This window comes from Hyla sarda, chromosome 13, assembly GCF_029499605.1.
Source record: "Hyla sarda isolate aHylSar1 chromosome 13, aHylSar1.hap1, whole genome shotgun sequence".
In the NCBI taxonomy this organism is placed as follows: Eukaryota; Metazoa; Chordata; class Amphibia; order Anura; family Hylidae; genus Hyla; species Hyla sarda.
Genome location: NC_079201.1, coordinates 17,465,898 through 17,489,944, shown reverse-complemented (window position 1 = coordinate 17,489,944; position 24,047 = coordinate 17,465,898). Strand labels below are relative to the sequence as shown.

General features: G+C 45.1%; 1 protein-coding gene across 12 annotated transcripts in view; it reads left to right on the top strand.

Annotated features, from left to right (window-relative positions):
- The window catches only part of PTPRT (protein tyrosine phosphatase receptor type T), a 433,706-nt gene that overhangs the window by 241,723 nt on the left and 167,936 nt on the right, over window positions 1-24,047 (top strand). For all 12 annotated transcript variants that reach the window (XM_056549647.1, XM_056549653.1, XM_056549644.1 and 9 more), the window contains exon 7: window positions 12,918-13,211. In XM_056549647.1, the coding sequence (XP_056405622.1) occupies window positions 12,918-13,211 (294 nt within the window). The remainder of the gene's footprint in view (window positions 1-12,917; window positions 13,212-24,047) is intronic.

Below are 24,047 nucleotides of genomic sequence, written 5' to 3'. Positions count from 1 at the left end.
GGGCGAGTAACATTTGCCAAAAAGGGAATTAATAATGCGTTTAGCTAATGCATATCCTCAATATTTATTTGTGGTCTGATGGCAAGGAATGTCTGTAACTGGGAAGCAGTACCTTAAACATGTTTTGAACCATCCATATTTGTGAAATGTTGGTGTGGCACCATGGTCAATCTACTCTGATGCATCAGCCATTGGTGGGTGGAAATCCTGGCTGAACCATGCCTGATTCATCTTCACAAAGGTCAGTCTCTCCACATTTTTCGTAGACAGATGAGTTCTCCTTGGGGTTACTATGGCCCCCGCTGTACTAAACACCTGCTCTAATGGCACACTACTGGCCGGGCAGGACAGATTTTCCAGGCAAACTTTGCTAATTGTGGCCACAAATCAAGTTTGGCTGCCAAGAAGTCCAGCGGATCTTCAAGGTGTTGGCATAGTCATGTCAAGGTATGCCACCACCTGCTGGTTCAGGTGCTGCTCCAGGTCTACCTGCTGCTGATGAGTTACTTCCCTATGTGGGTGAAGAAAGCTACTCATCAGTGGCTATAAACTCAGCCATGGCAGTGGAAGGTGAGCACAGAGGGCCCCCCGAGTCAGACCCTGCGAAAGGATGGACAATGGCGCAGATAGGCATCGGCCAACTGACTACGTAGGATGTCTCTATAGAAGGTCAGTTTGTCCTCTCTCTCAGTGGGTGTAAAAAAGGCCCCCATTTTGTGCCGGTAGCGAGGGTCCAATAAGGTGGAGAGACAGAAGTCATCCCGCTGCCGAATGATGCAAGTGAGCATGCATCGTGCCATTTGTGCAAGTGACTCGGAGGGACTCCCTGCCTCCATCTCCACTGCATACTGCCATGGTGTGTCTGGGTCTTCTGTCTTGCCTTCTTCATAACCCTCTAGCTCCTCTAGCTGCTCCTGCTCCTCCTCTCCTGTCAGATGATTAGAAAAACCGCCCATCTCGTGAAACCTAAGCTGTGCTCCATTGTGCCCCTCCCCTCCTCCTCCTCCTCCTCCAGTTCAGTCCACAGAGGGCTCATGTGGCCATGAGATGTAAGCGCCACGTCTATAGTGCCCTGACCAGCCATCGTTTCCAACACATGTTGTAGTAGATGAAGCAGTGGAATGAAGTCGTTCATCCAGTAATCCTGGCAACTGACTAATAATGTGGCTTCCTCAAAGGGCCTGAGCAAATGGCAGGTGTCATGTATGAGCTGCCACTGGTTGACATTGAAGTTACACAGGGGAGCCCCTGATCCGCTTGGATCATCAAAAAATCAGTGATGGCTTTTCTCTCTTCGTAGAGTCGGTCCAACATATGGAGGGTGGAAACGTCGCAAATCAGACTATGTTGGGGGATGCCTTTATGATGCTGCAACTCAAGGAGAGTGTGCTTTGCGGTGTATGAGTGGCTGAAGTGCATGCAAAGTTTTCTTTCCATTGTTAGGATGTCTTGCAGATGGGGGGAACACTTCAGGAACCGCTTGACAACCAGATTGAACATGTGTGCCATGCAGGGCGCATGGCTCAGCCTTCCTTGACAAGATGTTCTTCCCGTTGTCGTTCACCATGGTTCCCATTTCCAGTTTCCGTGGAGTAAGCCATGATTCGATTTCTTTTTGAATGACTTTTAGCAGTTCCTCCCCTGTGTGACTCCGTTCACCAAGGAAAACCATGTGAACAACAGTGTGACACCGCCGTGTCCTGCACACATGGTATGCTGGAGTGGCACTGAGACTTGTCAGTGCAGTGGAGGCTGAGGAGATGGGGGAGGATGAGGAGGCGGAGTCGCACACTGTCACAGGGCCAATGGCCTGAGAGCTTGGAGGCAGAAGCGGGGTGACCTATCCAAGTCGCTGTTGTTGCTGTGCAGGAACCACATTCACCCAGTTGGCCATAAAGGACATGTATAGTCCCTGACTGTAGTTACAGCTCCACATGTCGGTGCACTTTGGTACACACTGACATGCTCAAGGACTGGCCCACCTTCTGTTCCACAAAATTGTGCAGGGCTGGTACTGCCTTCTCCACAAAGAAATGATGGCTTGGGACTCTCCACCTTGGCTCGGCACAAGCAATCAGTTCTCTGAAAGGTGCAGAGTCCACCACTTGAAAAGGGAGGGACTGCAGCAACAGAAACTTGGACAAGAGCACATTCAGCTTCTGTTCCATTGGATGAGTGGGCGCATACTGTTGTCTCTTGGACATGGCTTCGCCAATGGATTGCTGGCAGACTCGAAGTAGGAGGAGCAGAAGCATCTGGAGTGACAGAAGATGGGTATGACACACAGCTCCCTTCGGCTGAGGTAGTGGAGCCTTGGCTGTCTGAAACGGAGCAGCATGCCACTGGGTGATGCAGCAGGCTGGACCATCACATCGGAGCCACAGTTCTCCCAGGCCACTTTATGGTGACACTGCATATGTTGAGGGAGGGCCGTGGTGCCAACATTGTGACCCTGGCCACGCTTCATACAAAAGTATTTGTGTACAACACCAGCAGTACACACCAGTGCTGCAGCACACAGTCGCTGTGTACTACACCCAAAATTGCACTTTCTCTCTCTCTCTCAGTGCTTCTAGGCAGGATTTGTGCTTGAGCGGAATCGCTGTTGTTCTGTGCAACACACTGCTCTCTGTCCCTCTCCCTTGTGGAGTATCAAGGTGATCACAGGTGTGTGGTAGGGGAGGGTAAAGTATGAGGCTCACCCAGCTAGGTTGTGCAAAAACCCACACAACAAGGAGACACGTTTGATTATGATAGTGGAGGTCTGCACTTCGAAAATGCAGGATTTCAGGCGCTGACCAAGGAGAAGAAGCTGGAGCCAGGTAGGTAACGAACAGGTTCCATGCCAGGCGTTTCACCGCGCTTGCGCGGTTTCATCAGACCTCTCTGTAATAGAATGCTGTAGTGACTGGAAGGTTAATCGCTGCAGTAAGAATGCTTTTCTGTGCAACACACACTGCTCTCTGTCCCTCCGTGCAACAGAATGTGACAAGGAGGTGGATCGCTGCTGTAAAAAAGCTTTTCTGGCCAACACACAGCGCTGTCTGTCCCTATCTATCTCTCTGCAATGAAAGGCTGAAGTGACTGGCCGCACTATGGCTGCCAATTATATAGGGCTGTGACATCACAGGGGTGACTGACTGCTGATAGGCTGCACGCTGCGTGTGATTCAGGGTCATACCACGTACCCTTGTTCCCGCCTTCCCAGGATTCTCTGCCCAATGTCCTCACATGTGGATCCGCCATTTTAGATGCCCTGGATCCTGGACCGCACTAAATGGAGTTTAATAAAGTGATTTGCGTGATCGAATCACGCAGATGTTCACATTAGTTGCGAATAGAATCTTTCCTGAAATTCTTAACGAATTTGGATTCGTCAGATTCGATTCGCTCATCTCTAATGGATACAGTAAAATGGTAAAAATAATATGCAATAAGAAGATAATGCAATAAAATAGTGTAAAAATGCGACCGCACACCTAATGGTCTATCATAGAAATTATAATATGCAGAAAGTTCCGTTAGTATCCTTAGACAAACTAGCAACTAGTATATATATGCTGGAGATACTAGTGTTCATAAAGTTCCGTATTATCCTTAGGTACGGTATTAACTGGTAAGTATATGATGAATTATATCCAAAAGTAATGGACTCAGTTTAACAAAAGGTGAAATGCTCTCCGATCCAGGAGTGGATGCCTCTACTGATGTTGAGCCGTGATACCCGTTAGCAGATGCTGATATAGTGAAGTTTTACTTTCCAGGATGCGCTGGTCTTTGCCCCCGTGTCTGCTCTCTTGGCTGGAGAGAGCACTGCTGGAGACTCAGCCGTCTCTCTAGATCGAAGAGCTGGAGGTAGTGGGCTCCGACACGTGTGTCTGCAGCGCGCGCTGTCAGGTACTTTGATTGACAGACCGAGGTCTTTGGCAAATAAAGTTCATAGATGCATTAAGGTCACAATATAGGTGTTAGTGGTGGTCACAAAACTTGATAGATAGTGGGCTTGATGCGTTTCAGGACCCCCATAGGTCCTTTCCTCAGCAGCTTAAAGTAGATATTTTTGGGGGTCAATTACTCAACAGTATATATGGTAAACCCCTCCTCTTAATTACTGACGTCACATCCAGTATGTATTGTCAAATTGACAACAATATATTACTAGGTAATAATGGGGATAAGCTTATACTAACATTAATAGGGACTATAGGTAGCAGAGAATTCTATATACAATAAAAACATAGATTAGTGAGACATATGCATATAATATATATAATACAAATACATAATATAGAAATAGAACAATATAATTATATAGTTTAGCCTGTATGTCTTTAAAATCGCATACTTGCATATATAGTCAGATTGGATACATATTTTTGTATATAGATAAATATCACAGGATATCAAAAAATATAAATCACACCCTAAAGAAACATCATATAATATTAGAAATAATAAAATATTAAAATATAAAAAATCACACACTTCATAGCTAAATGTAGGTAGGAGATGGGGAGAGGACCCAATAAAGGGCTCGTTGGAGTGCCGGGAACACAGCCAAATGCCGACGGGACATCCAAAGGGACCATCCCCTGCTAATCTAAAAAACCAAACAGTTCTAGATCGCTGTTTAGTCCTCTAGGTGTGAGAGCCAAATTCAAAGATTTTTCTAGATTTGGCTCCCGACAATTTTGCAAATAAAGGTGCCTCCCCGCCAATCTTGTTGGACTTGCTGTATTGCGATAAATCTTAGATTATTTGGATTACCTTGGTGAAATTGTTTAAAATGTGCAGATAAAGGATGTTTATCTATTTTTTTATGTTATATCTGTGTTCCAGAATCCATGTTTTTAGGGCTCGTGAAGTTAGGCCTACATATTGTTTTGAGCATGGGCACTGAATAATATAGATTACTCCCTTACTTGAACAGTTTAAAAATTCATTAATTTTATGAACAAAATCATCACAGTCGATTTGACCTCCATAGTTCTTTTTTCGAAATTAGTGGCCTTACAATTAGGACACTGTCCACATCTAATGAAACCTTTTAGGTCGACTAAGGTGGAAGTTGGTCTCCAGTTAGGATTATTTGTACGGACCATGGGAGCTATTTGAGTTCCCAAAATTTGGGGCTCTGGTATATACAAAGGGTGGTTTAACTGGAAGAATATGACTCAACATTTTGTCTTGGCAAAGTAACGGCCAATATTTTCTAATAATAGTTTCTATTTTGCGATGTTGTGTATTAAAGGGAATAATTAATTTAGAATGTTCTTTAGCTGCAGGTATAAGTGTATTCAGATTTTTTGGAATAAATAATGTTGTCCTGTCTAAACTGCGCACTTTATCAAGAGATTGTTGTAGATTTACCAAGGGATATTTCTTCTCAAATGGTTGGTAAGGGAAATAGCTCTCAAATTGGTAGTTGTTGGTGCAATTTCGTTTGAGTCTGCGGAATTGGCTGGTTGGAACACTGACCAACCATTGAGGGAGGTGACAGATTGTATTAGTGGTAATTAGTAAATACAAAAATTCAACAGATACTGTACTAATGTTAGGTGAATTTGAGATTTAAATTATTAGTGTTAAGAGATTAAATAAAGTTAACAATATCCGGTTTGGTTCCACACCTAATGAAAAAAATGTCGTCTATGTAATGCCGCCATGACACCAGATCACCACCCAGTTGTGGATTGATGGTGGTACTCTCCCAATTTGCCATGAACAAATTTGCATAGCTGGGCACGAATCTGTTGCCCATGGCAGTTCCGTTAATTTGCAAGTAACAATCAGATCCAAACTTAAAAAAATTGTGTGTTAATATGAATTCAATACTGTCTATAAGGAAGTTGATTTGGTCCAGTGATAGATCTGCATGACTTTCCAATGTTTTGCGGATGGCAGTTAAACCTTGTTGATGATTAATGATTATACACAGTGAACTTGCGTCCAGTGTGACCAAAAACCAAGTTGGATCCCACTTAATAGCTTCAATAATCTGAATAATTTGTGTTGTATCATGTAGGTATGATTCGGTTGACTTAACATACGGTGGAAGATATTAATCAATGTATTGGGATAACTTTGATGTTATGGATCCGATCCCTGATACTATTGGGCGGCCTGGGGGTTGTTTAGGGTTTTGTATGGATCTTTGGTATGGTGTAAAAAATGGTATGTGTTCCTGAGTGCCTGTGATAAAATAGAATTCCTGTTTAGATAAAATACCATGCTCCTTGGCTCTTTTGCATAATGTGTCTAATTCATCATAATATTGTGTGGGAGTAATCTACATTATTCAGTGCCCGTGCTCAAACAGTATGTAGGCCGAACTTCACGGGCCCTAAAAACACGGATTCTGGAACACAGATATAACTTTAAAAACAGAATGATAAACATCCTTTATCTGCACATTTTAAACAATTTCACCAAGGTAATCCAAATAATCTGAGATTTACAGCAATTCAGCAAGTCCAACAAGATTCGCAGGGAGGCAACTTTATGAGCAAAGGCATTTATTTTTACGAAGCATTTGACAAGCCTTAGTCTGAACACCCCCGCTGTCTTTGTGCCCTTGTTCCCTTTTTTGTGAGTATGCAATAAAGAAGTTCTACAGAATCGGTGAGTGCCATATCTCTTTGTTAATTTGCATTGTGAACTCTCACGTACAAAAACTGCACCACAATAGACTTCTAAACTAATCAAACAATGGATACCTGAGACACATTCTCCAAATACTACAGTGCCAGACTACCTAGTGCTCATATCTGTACGCAATGGACTAAGTGATAGCCAAAAAAAATCTGCAGGCACAAAGAAGATGACAGAACGGCAGTGTTAAGATGCACACCAGATTAGGTTGATTTGTACCCGGAGAAGTAATTTTTTACAATATTTGCTCCTCAAAGATAAGAGAAATGATTTGCCAAGACCAAAATTGGAGGTAATTGGGCTATCTGAATAGAAGCTAGACAGCAAATGTGCCATTACTGAATACAGGTGCTTAGGCAACACATGGCAGGAGCTCAGTCTTTATTTTTCTCTCGATCCTGAAGAGCTGCTCTCGGCATACAGCAGTCATTTTGACATAATATGTATAATAACCAGTGATTATTTTTAATTAGTTAAGAATCCTTTAACCATTGTACGGCCTTGGCTTACATTGGAACACCATCTTGATTTTTTTTTTTTTACCGTAATTTAAATAACATTGAATAACTTCCCAAATAACTATCTTTACCTATTTTGTACTGCTCCTGAGCGGTGAAAAATTGTAGTCAGTTCTCATTCAACATTCTCCTGGTTTGTTCCCAGTCCTGAACTTACATATCTCCCGGGCTCCCTGCTGTACAGTGTCTGTACGGAGTTATGTTCTGTCGATTTGCTTTCTCGCCGACGTAGTCTCTATTCAAACAATGCACAGTAATCTGAATAACAACTAACCCTTCTAGAATATATTATTTTATCAACAGGATTCCATCTGAAAGACCACTAGGAATGAAGAGTTACTGGTGATCAGCTAATCGCCTCATGGTCCAATGGCTAAAACCTCTAGTTGCCCTCTAGTGGTAATAGTTTGCGTATCTATAGATACCCCATGTCATGGTTGGGCTCATATTCATAGTAAACTATAACAAAGAGCCAAACAGTGGCTTGAAATGCATCATATATGTGTGTGTGATGGCCCAGTACGAGAGGTGTTACCCCGTACTCTTACTGCCCTGTCAGACAGCCTCCCTACAGTGTCCCCCTATGTAAATGTTTCTAATGTATTATACCATGTAATGTGTTCAGAAAGCATTGTCACTTTAAGACTGTTTACCATGTGACTTGTCAAGTGATTGTTATCCAGGAGGTACCAGTGACCAGGTGATCCCAGGGGTGACCTATGGGCTCCCTGCTAGTCTCCCCCATATAATCCCTAGGTGGAGCTAGCTCTCTCTCTTTCTTTACAAGTCTTTGCTGATGTCAAGTCGAGTCCTAGTGTGTCCATAGAGTCATAGGAGGCCTCAAGTCCAGTCTGCAGCCACAGTCAATTGCAAGTAAGCTACAGTCATAGCTTTGTCAGTCATCAGTCAAGTCAGTCCCTGTCATCTGTCAAGTCAGCGTGTCCTGCATTAAACTGTCCAGTCCTTCTACAAGTCCCAGCAAGCCCTTAAGGTCTCCGTGTCACTGGTCACCTCCGTGGGCCCTGGCTGAACTATATAGACTTTACCATCTGTCTACCCTCAGTAAAGCTACCGTTATCCATAACTTGACGTCTGAGTCATTATTGCCCCCGTGCCTAGCCCAGGATCCAGCAGTATACCTTCGGGTGGTATCGGGGATAAACCACACCCTGGCATCACGAATAAAAGAGGTTAATGCCATCTGCCCCTAGGGTAATAACATCTGCCCTCATCACACCCCGTTACCACATAAATAGATATGTATATATATATATATATATATATATATAAAACGAAGTTTCTTATATTGGCTTGTACTATTGATTTATGCAAAGTTTGTTCAAATGACAGTGCTTATATGCAACAGTGTGGCACCAGACAGTGGAAAACTCCAAGCCTATGGCTCTAAAGTATTGACTCGATTATGTGTCTTTCATTATCCGTATTATGTATAGTGACTGAGTGAGTAAAAAACTAAGAAGTTAGCTTTACTTATTCTCCGTGTTCAGTAAAGACAAGCTCCTGTGTAATGTCAGCCTCTCCTGGCCCGTTCTGTAGCTTTCGGGCCTTGGTGTACCCTGTCTCTCCCCTGTGCTATGCGTCCATTTACCTAAATATTCCCACAATTAATTGCAGTGCGGCTCCATACAATCAATTATTGATCGCTTCAGTTCTCGGCGGAGATAATTATCCAGGTATTATTCTGGAGACGCTCAATGTGGACCGGGGAGACAACCATCTAGAACACTCATAAAAACCTCATCTTTTATTTATTAGGGGCAGGAGTGCATTATACAGAGCAGTATCTTCATTACCTGCGTATAGACATTCCACATCGCATGCTTTCATCACTAATGTAACATAGTGCTGGCTCATTATCATTGTACCAATATGTACGGTATGTAAAATGTCAGCCAGTGTATTGTATGTGAACATTGCTGCTGCGTATAGAGCAGTGTTATAAATAGTACTGAAAAGAGATGAGAAAATCAATCTGGAACTAATCAAATTTGTCCTGAATTATACAAAATCTGATTTTTTTTTGTCATTGTCCTTAGGCAAATTTGTACAGGAGCAGGGACTCCTGTCGAAGACAGGAGTCCCTGCTCCTGTACAAATTTGCCTAAGGACAATGACAAAAAAAAATCACACTACGTCATCTACTGCATGAATATGGAAAAAAGTCCAGCTCAGATGCAGATCAAATAAGCTCAGCTTTATTTCACATCACGCCAAAAGCAACAGGTACAAGTTGGAAATAACGCGCATGTGCTGGCCTTAGTCATACAATAATTACAAGTTCCAGCCATGACTCATTTTTCATTAAACAATATATAAATTGTAACACGAAATACGTGGTTTATTTGTTCACATGGGAGTCATGTCTGGTGCAGTACGTGGGATACACCATCAATCCACTTAAGGTGCAAGTAAGGAAACATCTTTCCGATATCCTTCACTTTAATAATAGAAACACATCTATGATCACTAAACATATAGCCGAGGATCATGGAGGAGACTGGTCATGTGTGAGGGTCCAAGGGATAGAGAGAGTATCCCCACCATTCCGAGGAGGAGACCACAGAAAAAAAACTCATGGAAAGAGAAATATATTGGATACTAGATATCCTAGAGGTCTAAACAAAAGGTTGGATGTTATTTCTCATTACTAGTTGGGCATTATTTTCTAATCAGTCTTATTGTGTTCAGTATTAGGTCAGTTTCATTATGCATATGTTTCTTTGCAGCTTCTTCTTTTTTCATGGATCTATGTATACTACATTCTGTTTTTATAATTGATATGCACTGGAGATGTATCCTACTATTAATGATATATCATAAATACAATATGGATTATTTTTATGTTGATGCATCTCTCATTGCATATCATATAGTATAGTGTACTATATCTCAATAGGATAAATGACTTGGAGACGTATGCACATATGGCTATTTCATTTTTGATCCCGCATATAAATACAGTAAAATACATGATTATTATAATGCAGTCATTCTTTGTAGTTCCTTTTTTACAGAAGTAAAATATTCTAGGTTAGTAACAACATTTATGTATATTTAATAATGAATATTTTGTATATTTACATACTATTTTTCAATATCACTTTGTTTTAACAACTACTTGTTGCACAGCCTCATGACAGTATATGCTATTGATTTTTTCATAGTTATGAATTTTTGTATTTGTATAGGTGCTGACATGCGAATGTCTAACAATTTGTTCGTTTTTTTGTTACATTCATAATTGTCTATAACTTTTTTATGAATAAAGATCATTATCTTATGTTATTATTTTATGTATATGTTCACATTTGTATATAGAAAAAAACACAGTAGTTCCTTTGTGAATGGAGTTGGGAGGAGAGGTGCAGCAGGAGTTAATCCATCACTCTCACCTGTTGCTGCATCTCGTTACCTCCCACTCCGTATAAAAGTATTCTTAGAACTTGTAATTATTGTATGACTAAGGCCAGCACCTGGCCGAAACGCGTCATTTCAGACTTGTACCTGTTGCTTTTAGCATGATGTGAAATAAAGCTGCGCTTATTTGATCTGCATCTGAGCTGGACTTTTTTCCATTTTCTTATTGTGATTGAGTGCAAGTCCACACTTTCTCCGTGCTCGATATCCGGACCAGGGGTGAGCTGGCTCTGCTTCAATATTTGCTTGTAATCTACTGTATGCATTGCCACTTAGGCTTGGTTCACACTACGGAATTACCAAGCGAAATTCGGTCCCCTTACTGTCAATGGAATTTCGCTGCACAGTGCACACAACAAAATTTTATCGGTGGAGCTTTTTGCCCTTGAAATTAATCTGCCGAAAGAATGGACTTGTTCATTCTTTCAGCGGAATACCACCTTGAATACATTGACGTCTATGGGGACTGATTCAGACGGTGCCATCCCTAAAGATTTCTGCCCAGAATATGCTGTAGATTCCATAGTGTGAATCCGGCCTTACAATCTTGCACTGCTTTGGCCGGTCAATCTGCACGACCAAGTGAGTGTTCACTGAGCTGGAGGCATGCAATGTATGCTTCCTTCTCAATGCATAGTTTCCATGGTGTCTTAGCATAGGCTGCTACTCAAAACTAAGAAATGAAGCAGGGACTTCTCACATTTTGGCAGAAGTCCCTGCACCTCTACAGTAAGTAAGTGATGTACTATGCATTTCTGCATACTGCACATGGGTACAAGGAGATAAGTGGTGATGCTAAGCATTTCTAGTTAATTCCTTTGTCTGTCAGACTCCTGCTCAATACATAGTTTTGATGTCTTAGTATAGGCGTTCAGGCTGCTACACAAAACTAAGTAATGAAGCAGGAACTCCTGTCATTTTGACATGGATAGCAATTGGCATGCTGGGAGTTGTAGTTTTGTAACAGTTGGAGGCGCCCTGGTTGGGCAGCACTGCTTTGGATAATTCCTTATTGTGAGTAAACTATTCTAAAATATGTTTTCTAAACCAGACGGCCCCTTTTTTTATTATCTCTATGTAAATATGAGCCTCATTATGCGGCACTGAATTGATGTCATTAGCAGTTAATAGGTAGCGGAAATTTCATACACAATAGAACGCATATGCCCCAATTATCAGTAAATGTTTTTGTTTTTACAATTATACATGCAAAAATAAATGGTTTGTTATTGTTGCTTGATACATTTATATTCATTGTTCGTATAAATATGTAGAGAATATACTGTAACAGCAAGAATTTGAATCCTTTTTTGGGTTCGTTTTGCTTATATAGTGCAGTATAGATTTTTTTTAGAGAATAATGTAAAGGTTCTTGTTCATACCTTGTGCTTACCTGTTTTCACTGATGTGGCAGGCATGGGGTTTCTCTATGGGATACATGTAGGGGGCATGTCAGCCGCTGCTCCCTGCGGGGGTAGCACGCCTCCTTCCAGCAGACTGCCGGGACCCCGTTCAGGAGTTCGCGGGGGGGCCAAGTGCTCGGACCCCTGCGATCTATAACTTATCCCCTATCCTTTGGATAGGGTATAAGTAATATTTCACTGCAGAACTCGTTTAAGTAAACCAACTAATAGATGGTCTAAGCTTACACCAGACTAGCCGTTGGCTGTCCGGCCATGCTGGCAGTTGTAGTTTTGCAACAGCTGGAGGCACTACATGCGAAGTGTTCCCCAGCTGAGGATACATCAGGAAATGAATCATCGCATAATGGAAGACTGAAAAATATATTTGAAAAAATGAAAAAATGTCACATTAAACTTTTTTGTATGTAAATGTTTTCATATAATTGGTTTGTGAAAGTTCAAGAAGTTCAAGCAACAAAGCTCCGAGCGATGAGCACTAAAAAAATGAAAGGTTCTTATTGTACCTTACGGTAGGCGTTCCACCAGGGACAATAATTATTCAAAAGTGACATTAATATGGATAGAAATTGCTGTGATAAAAAATAACTATAAAGTCAATTATTAGGGGTATTACAATAATTGTGACTACAGCGCTATATATTGTGTGTGTGTGTGTGTGTATATATATATATATATATATATATATATATAATATATATATTGAGCTGTAGTGGCAATTTAAATATTAATATATATATATAAAAATATTTTTTATATTTATATATAAAAATAAAATAAAATATATATATATATATATATATATATATATATATATTTCTGCCCTATAATGTATTGTCAAGTATGCAATCATATTAATAACCATGTCCTTCCCTCTCTGCTCTCCCAGAACCACCAAAGCCCATTGCACCCCCCGAACTTTTGGCAGTAGGAGCGACATACCTGTGGATTAAGCCAAATGCCAACTCCATCATTGGCGATGGACCCATCGTCCTGAAGGAAGTGGAATACCGGACTACTTCAGGAAGCTGGGCTGAGACCCACGTCATGGACGGACCTACGTACAAACTGTGGCACTTGGATCCAGATGTGGAGTATGAAATCCGCGTCTTGTTGACCCGCCCGGGGGAAGGCGGCACAGGACCACCAGGACCTCCTCTTACAACCAGGACAAAATGTGCAGGTAAGTTGTGGTATAACTAAATGTGCACTGTATGGGTGTTACATCAGACATGAAAAGGAAGCGTGTAACTTCGGTCAGTGGTTGTGTTTTAAATTCTTGGTTTTACTTTTTGTTAGGAAGTGGACCATCCTGTTATGTATCTGTATTATTTTGGCAATTTACACTCATTATACCACCTATGGATGGTAATGTTAAATAGAAGACACATTTATCACTTAAAGCACACCTGTATTTCACATTCTTTCCATTTTTGAGGGGATGGGATCAGAGTTGGGCTTTTTTGCCAGCAGTACTTACATCTGGACTTACTTTACCTTACTTCTCTGGCAAATCACAAAACAGCAGCTACTCTTCTCTGCTATGCAATGACATAGTACTGGAAATAGTACTCTGGACTGATCAGGCTGGCACTGTTCTGAGGGGGGGATTTACTCAGTACACTTTTATGCATGGCATGTGTCGGGGAGAAGGGGGTTATTAATGCATTGTGTCTGCAAGGTGCTATAAGAGCAGAAAGGAAAGCAACAATAAGATAACAGCATGGAAAAGGCTACATCACAAAAGCTGCCCTGCTCTAAGCAGTGAACTGCTGGTAATGATGGTCGCTAAAAGGAGAGTGGAGTTAATTACTCTTAGGAGGCAGCACTGTGTACAGATTAAGAACACAAGTATTTATACACATTTAGAACAGCTGCCCAGAACTTTATGGGTGTAAAGAGATAAGAGGCAAGCCTTGATTTTCCTTTCAGGGACAAAATGGACCCTCTGGAGCACAGTGTGGACTATACAGCACTATTTAGGCCTGCAACTCGGTCAGTGCTCATTCTGTAGAAACACTTGTTATGGTGACCATTAAGAAATTGGTAAAGGCCATTCAAAACCTCTCAAAGAGCAATGTTCTCAAGATCAAAAGTGATCCCATATCCTCAGCATTGGGGATAACAGGCTGATCAGTGGTGGTCTGATCCCTGGGTCTTCCTTTATGAGAACAGAGGAAAATTGTCCCCTAAATGTAAGGAGCATAGTGCAGGTGCATGGCCAATATTCCAGGCAATTTCTATGGGGTTTTTGAGAAATGTTCATAAGTCCCATTGGCCATACATGTGCACTGTGCTGCATTTGTTCAGGGGACAATCTCATGTGGGGATCCCAGCGATTGGGCCACCAAAGATCAGCTTGTTATCCCAAGTGCTGTGGATACAGTATAACATTTGACGTTACCGATACCCCTGTAAATGTTCTTCACCTCACCAACATTTCAGTTTGTGCTATTTTTCCCGTAACCCAGTTTTAATAAACACTGTTTTCAACAGTTCAACACTGTTCTCCATACTAATGTATATGTCACGATGCCGGCTGGCGGGTAGTGGATCCTCTGTGCCAGAGAGGGATTGGCGTGGACCGTGCTAGTGGATCGGTTCTAAGTCACTACTGGTTTTCACCAGAGCCCGCCGCAAAGCGGGATGGTCTTGCTGCGGCGGTAGTGACCAGGTCGTATCCACTAGCAACGGCTCAACCTCTCTGGCTGCTGAAGATAGGCGCGGTACAAGGGAGTAGACAGAAGCAAGGTCGGACGTAGCAGAAGGTCGGGGCAGGCAGCAAGGATCGTAGTCAGGGGCAACGGCAGGAGGTCTGGAACACAGGCTAGGAACATACAAGGAACGCTTTCACTGGCACAATGGCAACAAGATCCGGCAGGGAAGTGCAGGGGAAGTGAGGTGATATAGGGAAGTGCACAGGTGAAGACACTAATTGGAATCACTGCGCCAATCAGCGGCGCAGTGGCCCTTTAAATCGCAAAGACCCGGCGCGCGCGCGCCCTAGGGAGCGGGGCCGCGCGCGCCGGGACAGGACCGAGGGAGAGCGAGTCAGGTACGGGAGCCGGGGTGCGCATCGCGAGCGGGCGCTACCCGCATCGTGAATCGCATCCCGGCTGGCAGCAGAATCGCAGCGCCCCGGGTCAGTGGATCTGACCGGAGCGCTGCAGCGGAGAGAGTGTAGCGAGCGCTCCGGGGAGGAGCGGGGACCCGGAGCGCTCGGCGTAACAGTACCCCCCCCCTTGGGTCTCCCCCTCTTTTTAGGGCCTGAGAACCTGAGGAGCAGACTTTTATCTAGGATGTTGTCCTCAGGTTCCCAGGATCTCTCTTCAGGACCACAACCCTCCCAGTCCACTAAAAAAAAAGTTTTCCCTCTGACCTTTTTAGAGGCTAAGATCTCTTTGACAGAGAAGATGTCCGAGGAGCCGGAAACAGGAGTGGGAGGAACAGATTTGGGAGAAAAACGGTTGAGGATGAGTGGTTTAAGAAGAGAGACGTGAAAGGCATTAGGGATACGAAGAGAAGGAGGAAGAAGAAGTTTGTAAGAGACAGGATTAATTTGACACAAAATTTTGAAAGGACCAAGATAGCGTGGTCCCAACTTGTAGCTAGGGACACGGAAGCGGACATATTTAGCGGAGAGCCATACCTTGTCTCCAGGGGAAAAAACGGGAGGAGCTCTTCTTTTCTTATCCGCGAACCTCTTCATGCGTGAAGAAGCCTGTAAGAGAGAATTTTGGGTCTCTCTCCATATAATGGAAAGGTCACGAGAAATTTCATCCACAGCGGGCAGACCAGAGGGCAAGGGGGTAGGGAGGGGGGGAAGAGGGTGACGGCCGTACACCACGAAAAATGGGGATTTGGAGGAAGATTCAGAGACTCTGAAGTTATACGAGAATTCGGCCCATGGAAGGAGATCTGCCCAGTCATCCTGGCGGGAGGAAACAAAATGTCGCAAATAATCACCCAAGACTTGGTTAATTCTTTCTACTTGTCCATTGGACTGGGGATGATATGCAGAAGAAAAATTTAATTTAATCTTGAGTTGTTTACAGAGAGCCTTCCAGAATTTAGACACAAATTGGACGCCTCTATCCGAGACGATCTGCGTAGGCAACCCGTGAAGACGAAAAATGTGTACAAAAAATTGTTTAGCCAACTGAGGCGCTGAAGGAAGACCAGGAAGAGGGATGAAATGTGCCATTTTGGAGAATCGATCAACGACCACCCAAATAACAGTGTTGCCACGGGAAGGGGGTAAATCAGTAATAAAATCCATACCAATCAGAGACCAAGGCTGTTCGGGGACAGGCAGGGGATGAAGAAAACCAGCGGGCTTCTGGCGAGGAGTCTTATCCCGGGCACAGATAGTGCAGGCTCGCACAAAGTCCACAACATCCGTCTCCAGAGTCGGCCACCAATAGAAGCGGGAGATGAGTTGCACAGATTTCTTGATGCCCCCATGACCAGCGAGATGGGAGGAGTGACCCCATTTGAGGATTCCGAGGCGTTGGCGTGGAGAAACAAAGGTCTTTCCTGGAGGAGTTTGCCTGATGGAGGCTGGAGAAGTGGAGATCAGGCAGTCAGGTGGAATGATGTGTTGCGGAGAGAGTTCAACTTCTGAGGCATCCGAGGAACGAGAGAGAGCATCGGCCCTAATGTTCTTATCGGCAGGACGAAAGTGAATCTCAAAATTAAATCGGGCAAAGAACAGAGACCACCGGGCCTGGCGAGGATTCAGCCGTTGGGCAGACTGGAGGTAGGAGAGGTTCTTGTGGTCGGTGTAAATAATAACTGGAAATCTTGATCCCTCCAGCAGATGCCTCCATTCCTCAAGTGCTAATTTAATGGCTAGAAGCTCTCGATCCCCGATGGAGTAGTTCCTCTCCGCCGGAGAGAAGGTCCTAGAAAAAAACCCACAAGTGACAGCATGCCCGGAAGAATTTTTTTGTAAAAGAACAGCTCCAGCTCCCACTGAGGAGGCATCAACCTCCAATAGGAAGGGTTTGGAAGGGTCAGGTCTGGAGAGCACGGGAGCCGAAGAAAAGGCAGACTTGAGTCGTTTAAAGGCGTCTTCCGCTTGAGGAGGCCACGACTTGGGATTGGCATTTTTTTTGGTTAAAGCCACGATAGGAGCCACAACGGTAGAAAAATGTGGAATAAATTGCCTGTAATAATTGGCGAACCCCAAAAAGCGTTGGATAGCACGGAGTCCGGAGGGGCGTGGCCAATCTAAGACGGCAGAGAGTTTGTCTGGATCCATTTGTAGTCCCTGGCCAGAGACCAAATATCCTAGAAAAGGAAGAGATTGGCATTCAAACAGACATTTCTCAATTTTGGCATAGAGTTGATTGTCACGAAGTCTCTGAAGAACCATACGGACATGCTGGCGGTGTTCTTCTAGATTGGCAGAAAAAATTAGGATATCGTCCAGATATACAACAACACAGGAGTATAACAGATCACAAAAAATTTCATTGACAAAGTCTTGGAAGACAGCAGGGGCGTTGCACAGGCCAAAGGGCATGACCAGATACTCAAAGTGTCCATCTCTGGTGTTAAACGCCGTTTTCCACTCATCCCCCTCTCTGATGCGGATGAGGTTATAGGCGCCTCTTAAGTCCAATTTAGTAAAGATGTGGGCACCTTGGAGGCGATCAAAGAGTTCAGAGATGAGGGGTAGGGGGTAGCGGTTCTTAACCGTGATTTTATTAAGACCGCGGTAGTCAATGCAAGGACGTAGGGAGCCATCTTTTTTGGACACAAAGAAAAATCCAGCTCCGGCAGGAGAGGAGGATTTACGGATAAAGCCCTTTTTTAAATTTTCCTGGACATACTCAGACATGGCAAGAGTCTCTGGGGCAGAGAGAGGATAAATTCTGCCCCGGGGTGGAGTAGTACCCGGGAGGAGGTCGATAGGGCAATCATAAGGCCTGTGAGGAGGTAGAGTCTCAGCTTGTTTTTTGCAGAAAACATCCGCGAAGTCCATATAGGCCTTAGGGAGACCGGTTACTGAGGGAACCACAGAGTCACGGCAAGGGTTACTGGGAACCGGTCTTAGACAGTCCTTGGAACAAGAGGGCCCCCAACTCTTGATCTCCCCAGTGGACCAATCCAGGGTTGGGGAATGAAGTTGAAGCCAGGGAAGTCCAAGGAGAATTTCCGAGGTGCAATTGGGGAGGACCAAAAGTTCAATCCTCTCGTGATGAGATCCGATGCTCATTAGAAGGGGCTCCGTGCGGAAGCGTATGGTACAGTCCAATCTTTCATTGTTTACACAATTGATGTAAAGGGGTCTGGCGAGACTGGTCACTGGGATGTTGAACCTGTTGACGAGAGAGGCCAGAATAAAATTTCCTGCAGATCCAGAGTCCAAGAAGGCCACGGTAGAGAAGGAGAAGGCAGAGGCAGACATCCGCACAGGCACAGTAAGACGTGGAGAAGCAGAGTAGACATCAAGGACTGTCTCTCCTTTGTGCGGAGTCAGCGGACGTCTTTCCAGGCGGGGAGGACGGATAGGACAATCCCTCAGGAAGTGTTCGGTACTAGCACAGTACAGGCAGAGGTTCTCCATGCGGCGTCGTGTCCTCTCTTGAGGTGTCAGGCGAGACCGGTCGACCTGCATAGCCTCCACGGCGGGAGGCACAGGAACAGATTGCAGGGGACCAGAGGAGAGAGGAGCCGAGGAGAAGAAACGCCTCGTGCGAACAGAGTCCATATCTTGGCGGAGCTCCTGACGCCTTTCGGAAAAACGCATGTCAATGCGAGTGGCTAGGTGAATAAGTTCATGTAGATTAGCAGGAATTTCTCGTGCGGCCAGAACATCTTTAATGTTGCTGGATAGGCCTTTTTTAAAGGTCGCGCAGAGGGCCTCATTATTCCAGGACAATTCTGAAGCAAGAGTACGGAATTGTACGGCATACTCGCCAACGGAAGAATTACCCTGGACCAGGTTCAACAGGGCAGTCTCAGCAGAAGAGGCTCGGGCAGGTTCCTCAAAGACACTTCGGACTTCCGAGAAGAAGGAGTGTACAGAGGCAGTGACAGGATCATTGCGGTCCCAGAGCGGTGTGGCCCATGACAGGGCTTTTCCGGACAGAAGGCTGACTACGAAAGCCACCTTAGACCTTTCAGTGGGAAACAGGTCCGACATCATCTCCAGATGCAGGGAACATTGGGAAAGAAAGCCACGGCAAAACTTAGAGTCCCCATCAAATTTATCCGGCAAGGATAGGCGTAGCCCAGGAGCGGCCACTCGCTGCGGAGGAGGTGCAGGAGCTGGCGGAGGAGATGACTGCTGAAGCTGTGGTAGTAACTGTTGTAGCATAACGGTCAGTTGAGACAGCTGTTGGCCTTGTTGCGCTATCTGTTGTGACTGCTGGGCGACCACCGTGGTGAGGTCAGCGACAACTGGCAGAGGAACTTCAGCGGGATCCATGGCCGGATCTACTGTCACGATGCCGGCTGGCGGGTAGTGGATCCTCTGTGCCAGAGAGGGATTGGCGTGGACCGTGCTAGTGGATCGGTTCTAAGTCACTACTGGTTTTCACCAGAGCCCGCCGCAAAGCGGGATGGTCTTGCTGCGGCGGTAGTGACCAGGTCGTATCCACTAGCAACGGCTCAACCTCTCTGGCTGCTGAAGATAGGCGCGGTACAAGGGAGTAGACAGAAGCAAGGTCGGACGTAGCAGAAGGTCGGGGCAGGCAGCAAGGATCGTAGTCAGGGGCAACGGCAGGAGGTCTGGAACACAGGCTAGGAACATACAAGGAACGCTTTCACTGGCACAATGGCAACAAGATCCGGCAGGGAAGTGCAGGGGAAGTGAGGTGATATAGGGAAGTGCACAGGTGAAGACACTAATTGGAATCACTGCGCCAATCAGCGGCGCAGTGGCCCTTTAAATCGCAAAGACCCGGCGCGCGCGCGCCCTAGGGAGCGGGGCCGCGCGCGCCGGGACAGGACCGAGGGAGAGCGAGTCAGGTACGGGAGCCGGGGTGCGCATCGCGAGCGGGCGCTACCCGCATCGTGAATCGCATCCCGGCTGGCAGCAGAATCGCAGCGCCCCGGGTCAGTGGATCTGACCGGAGCGCTGCAGCGGAGAGAGTGTAGCGAGCGCTCCGGGGAGGAGCGGGGACCCGGAGCGCTCGGCGTAACAGTATATATATTAACTATAACTGTTCAGCATATTCACAATCGGCATCATTAAAAGTCTGCAACAGACTCACAGTGTATAACAAAATCAAGATGCCAAATTATTTCATACCGGGAACGGCAAGGTCAAAAAGTGCCGACCCAAGCCCTTGCCACTGGGGCGGCATGCCTGTGTGATATGGAGAACACAAAGTTGGAGAACGGTACTCATCATAATTGTTGAGTTTTTGCAGGTTGGGGTTTAAAGGTGTACTCCGCCTCTATACATCTTATCCCCTATTCTTTAGATGTCTGATCGCGGGGGTCTCTCTGCTGCCCCGGCATTCTTTTAGATTGTCTGGTGTGTGGTGGCCCAGTACAGGAGTTGTTACCCCGTACCCTTGCTGCCCTGTCTGGCAGCCTCCCTGCAGTTCTACTGTAATTGTATATTATCCCCTATGTTTTGTATATAAGAATGTTGTATCTTTAAGAAAGGTTAACATGTGATCACCAGTTGTCATGTGAGTTGTCATGTGATTGTTACCCAGGATGTATCAGTGACCAGGTGACTTAAGGGTGACCAATGGGACCCCACCAGAGTCTCCCCAATAAAAGCCCTGGGAGGAGTCTCTTCTCTCTCTTAGTTCCTGAGTCTTTGCTGAGGTGCAGTCGAGTCTAAGAGTATGTCTGGAGTCATAGGAGCCTCATTTCAAGTCTGCAGCCACAAGCTACAAGTCTACAAGTAAGATAAAGTCACAGCTTAGTCTGTCTCCAGTCAAATCAAGTCAGTCACTGTCATCTATTGTCAAGTCAACGTGGCCTGCACTAAATTGTCCAAAACCACTGCATGTCCCAGAAAGCCCTTAAAGTCTCTGAAGTCACTGGTCACCTCCGTGGGCTCGGCTACACTGTATAGACTGTACCATCTGTCACTCAGTAAAGCTACCGTTGTCCGTAACTTGGCATCAGAGTCATTATTGCCCCCGTGCCTAGACCAGGATCCAGCAGTGTACCTTCAGGTGGTATTGAGGATAAACCACGCCTTGGCATCATGAATACAAGGGGTTAATGCCATCTGCCCTGCATCTCACACCCCATACCACAGGTGCAGCGCCAGAGGCTTGTAATGTTGCAGCAGTGCCCCTCGTGAAGTCACGGCCACGCCCCCTCAATGCAAGTCTACGTCCCATTGACTTGTATTGAGGGGGCATGGTCGTGACATCACAAGGGGCGTAGGCGTGACTTCATGAGCCTCCTGCACCGCATAGCTAGTCATCCGGCACATAGCGAAGTTCGCTTCATGCACCAGATGACTGGGGTGCCGCAGTGAAGATTGCGGAGGGTCACAAGTGGCGGATCCTTGCGATCAGGCAACTTATCCCCTATCCATTGGATAGAGTGTAAGATGCCTGGGGGCGGAGTAGCCCTTTAAGTCTAGGCCCCTAACATTTTTCTTGTCTCTTTGTAGAGTTGAGACATTCTATGATATAGTTGGTCTAATTTGTAGGCAGAGGTCATTTTGTGGTTGAAGAGCTATGATTTAGTAACCTGACCTTATTCCTATAACTCCTTATTCAAAGACCCTACCTGTAGCGTTATAAAGTAAGGCTTAGCTGCTCTGATCTAAGGCACATTAAAAGCCTCTTCATGCTAATAAATAGACATTTAGAAGTAGGTTCAAGAGGCCTGTTATAGAGGGAGGGGGCAGACGGTGCCAATATTTGGTAGCTGGAGGTATGTGACAGCTATAATTGGTGCAAGGCTTCAGACTGCCACTTACTGTTAAGTGCTGTCTCCAACCTTCTGCTCTGAGTATCACTTCATGTCTTCTTCCAACTCACGATGTGGGGTGCAAAGTAAGAACCTGCTCTCTCCTGCCCTTTCCATTTCTGTTTAGTTGAGCAGGAACATGCTGCTTTTTGCGTTCACGTGTTACACGGTAACCTTTGTCTCAGAAGCTTTCTGCCACTAGACGTTTGCCACCGACTGCTTTTAATGGAAATCTGAAGTGACCCTGAAGCCCTCTGCACTGAAAGGTATAAAAATCCTAATGCAATTTGCAAATAACCGGCGGTATATAGCTTTCAAAGATATCTCAACATAGGAGTTGCACTCTATTATCTTTTATCTTTATTTTTGCTGGAAATGCATTGGTAAATAGTATACATAGCAAGATTCTCCTATTGTTAGGCTTGGTGTCCACTGTGTCCCTTTTCCTTTCTAACATTGTTATAGTTGGACCCATCGTGTCTTCTTTTAGCTCCCAGCTGATAAACATTTGTTGTGGTAATCTAGAAGGCCTTTATAGCAGTGTTTCCTCCCTTTGAGGGAGACGCAGGACTGATCAGGCTGGCACTGTGAGGTGGATGGTTTACTATATATAGATGGCATGTATGGGGGAGAAGGGGGTCATTAATGCACTGTGTTTGCAAGGTGCTATGAGAGCCGAAAGGAAAATCGCAATTGGATAACAGCAAGAAAAGGTTACATCACAAAAGCAGCCCTGCCCTAAGCTGTAAACTGTTGGTAATGGTAATAATGGTAACTAAAAGGAGGGGGGAGAGTTGATTACTCTCAGGAGGCAGCACTATGTACAGATAAGAACACAACTATTTATACACAGGACAGCTACACAGAACTTCATGGGTGGTAACAATGGAAAAAGGCACCTATTGGCCAATGGAAAATGAGAAAGGGCATGCAGCTTTTCTCCTGGTGAGGATGTTACTGTCGAGCATTATCTCCTGTCCCATTAAACTAATGGATTTTTTTAAATTATTGTCTGATCCCATCTGATATGTCACTAGTCGCCCACCAGTCTTTATGTGCCATACTAAAGCAGTGGTCTCCAAAACAACTCCCAACATGCCCAGACAGCAACTTTCAAACACAGTGAATCCTTTTTGGATTTCGCCTACAATGCAATGCCTTCAAAGGAATTCTGCAGGATCTTAAAGGGGCACTCCGCTGCCCCAGCGTTCAGAACATTTTGTTCCGAACGCTTGGAGCAGGCGTTGGGGGATAGTGACATCACGGCCAGGCCCCTCGTAACATCACACCACACACCCTCAATGCAAGTCTATGGGAGGGGGCGTGGCAGTTGTAACGCCCCCTCCCATAGACTTGCATTGAGGGGGTGTGGTGTGACATCACGAGGGGCGTGGCCGTGACATCACGACCCCAGCCGCACGCACCCAGCGTTTTAATGCTGGGTGCTGCACCGAGATCGCGGGGGTCCCAGCGGCCGGACCCCCTTGATCAGACATCTTTTCCCCTATCCTTTAGATAGGGGATAAGATGTCTAGGGGCGGAGTACCCCTTTAACATTTATTGCAAATGCTCAGGATAGACTGTCATTGTTAGATCCGTGGGTGTCCAAGCTCAGGGAACCTAGCAGATCAACACAAAGATGGAGCGGACTACTTGAATGGACCAGCCCTACCGATCAAATATTAGGATGTTTCAGTAATTTGGAAAAACCTTTGAAATGTCATACAGACAAGTTTTGATCATTTGTGGTCTGGGTGCTCAGACTCTCACCAATCTCTAGAACAAGTGAAAAAAAGCTATGGCGCCTGTCTCCTGAAGCGAGATATGGAGCGATATGGTGTAGGTCTACCAATCAGACCTCAACCAAAACTTTTGACATGTCTCTATAGCCAATCGTAAGAATAGGTTGTAACGTCTGGCTCTGGCAGAACATGAAGAGCTAAATTACTCTAGTTGGGCTGGAGCTGCTGGGAGCTGCTTGTTTATTGATATTGGGATTTTCCCTTGACTCTTCTCTTGCTCTGCGTTCCTGTACTCCGCTATTTCCTGGTACCGACCTCGTCTAGACTGACATTGATTTGACCGTGTTTTTTTTAGTGTATCTCTGTTAGTTTGTGTG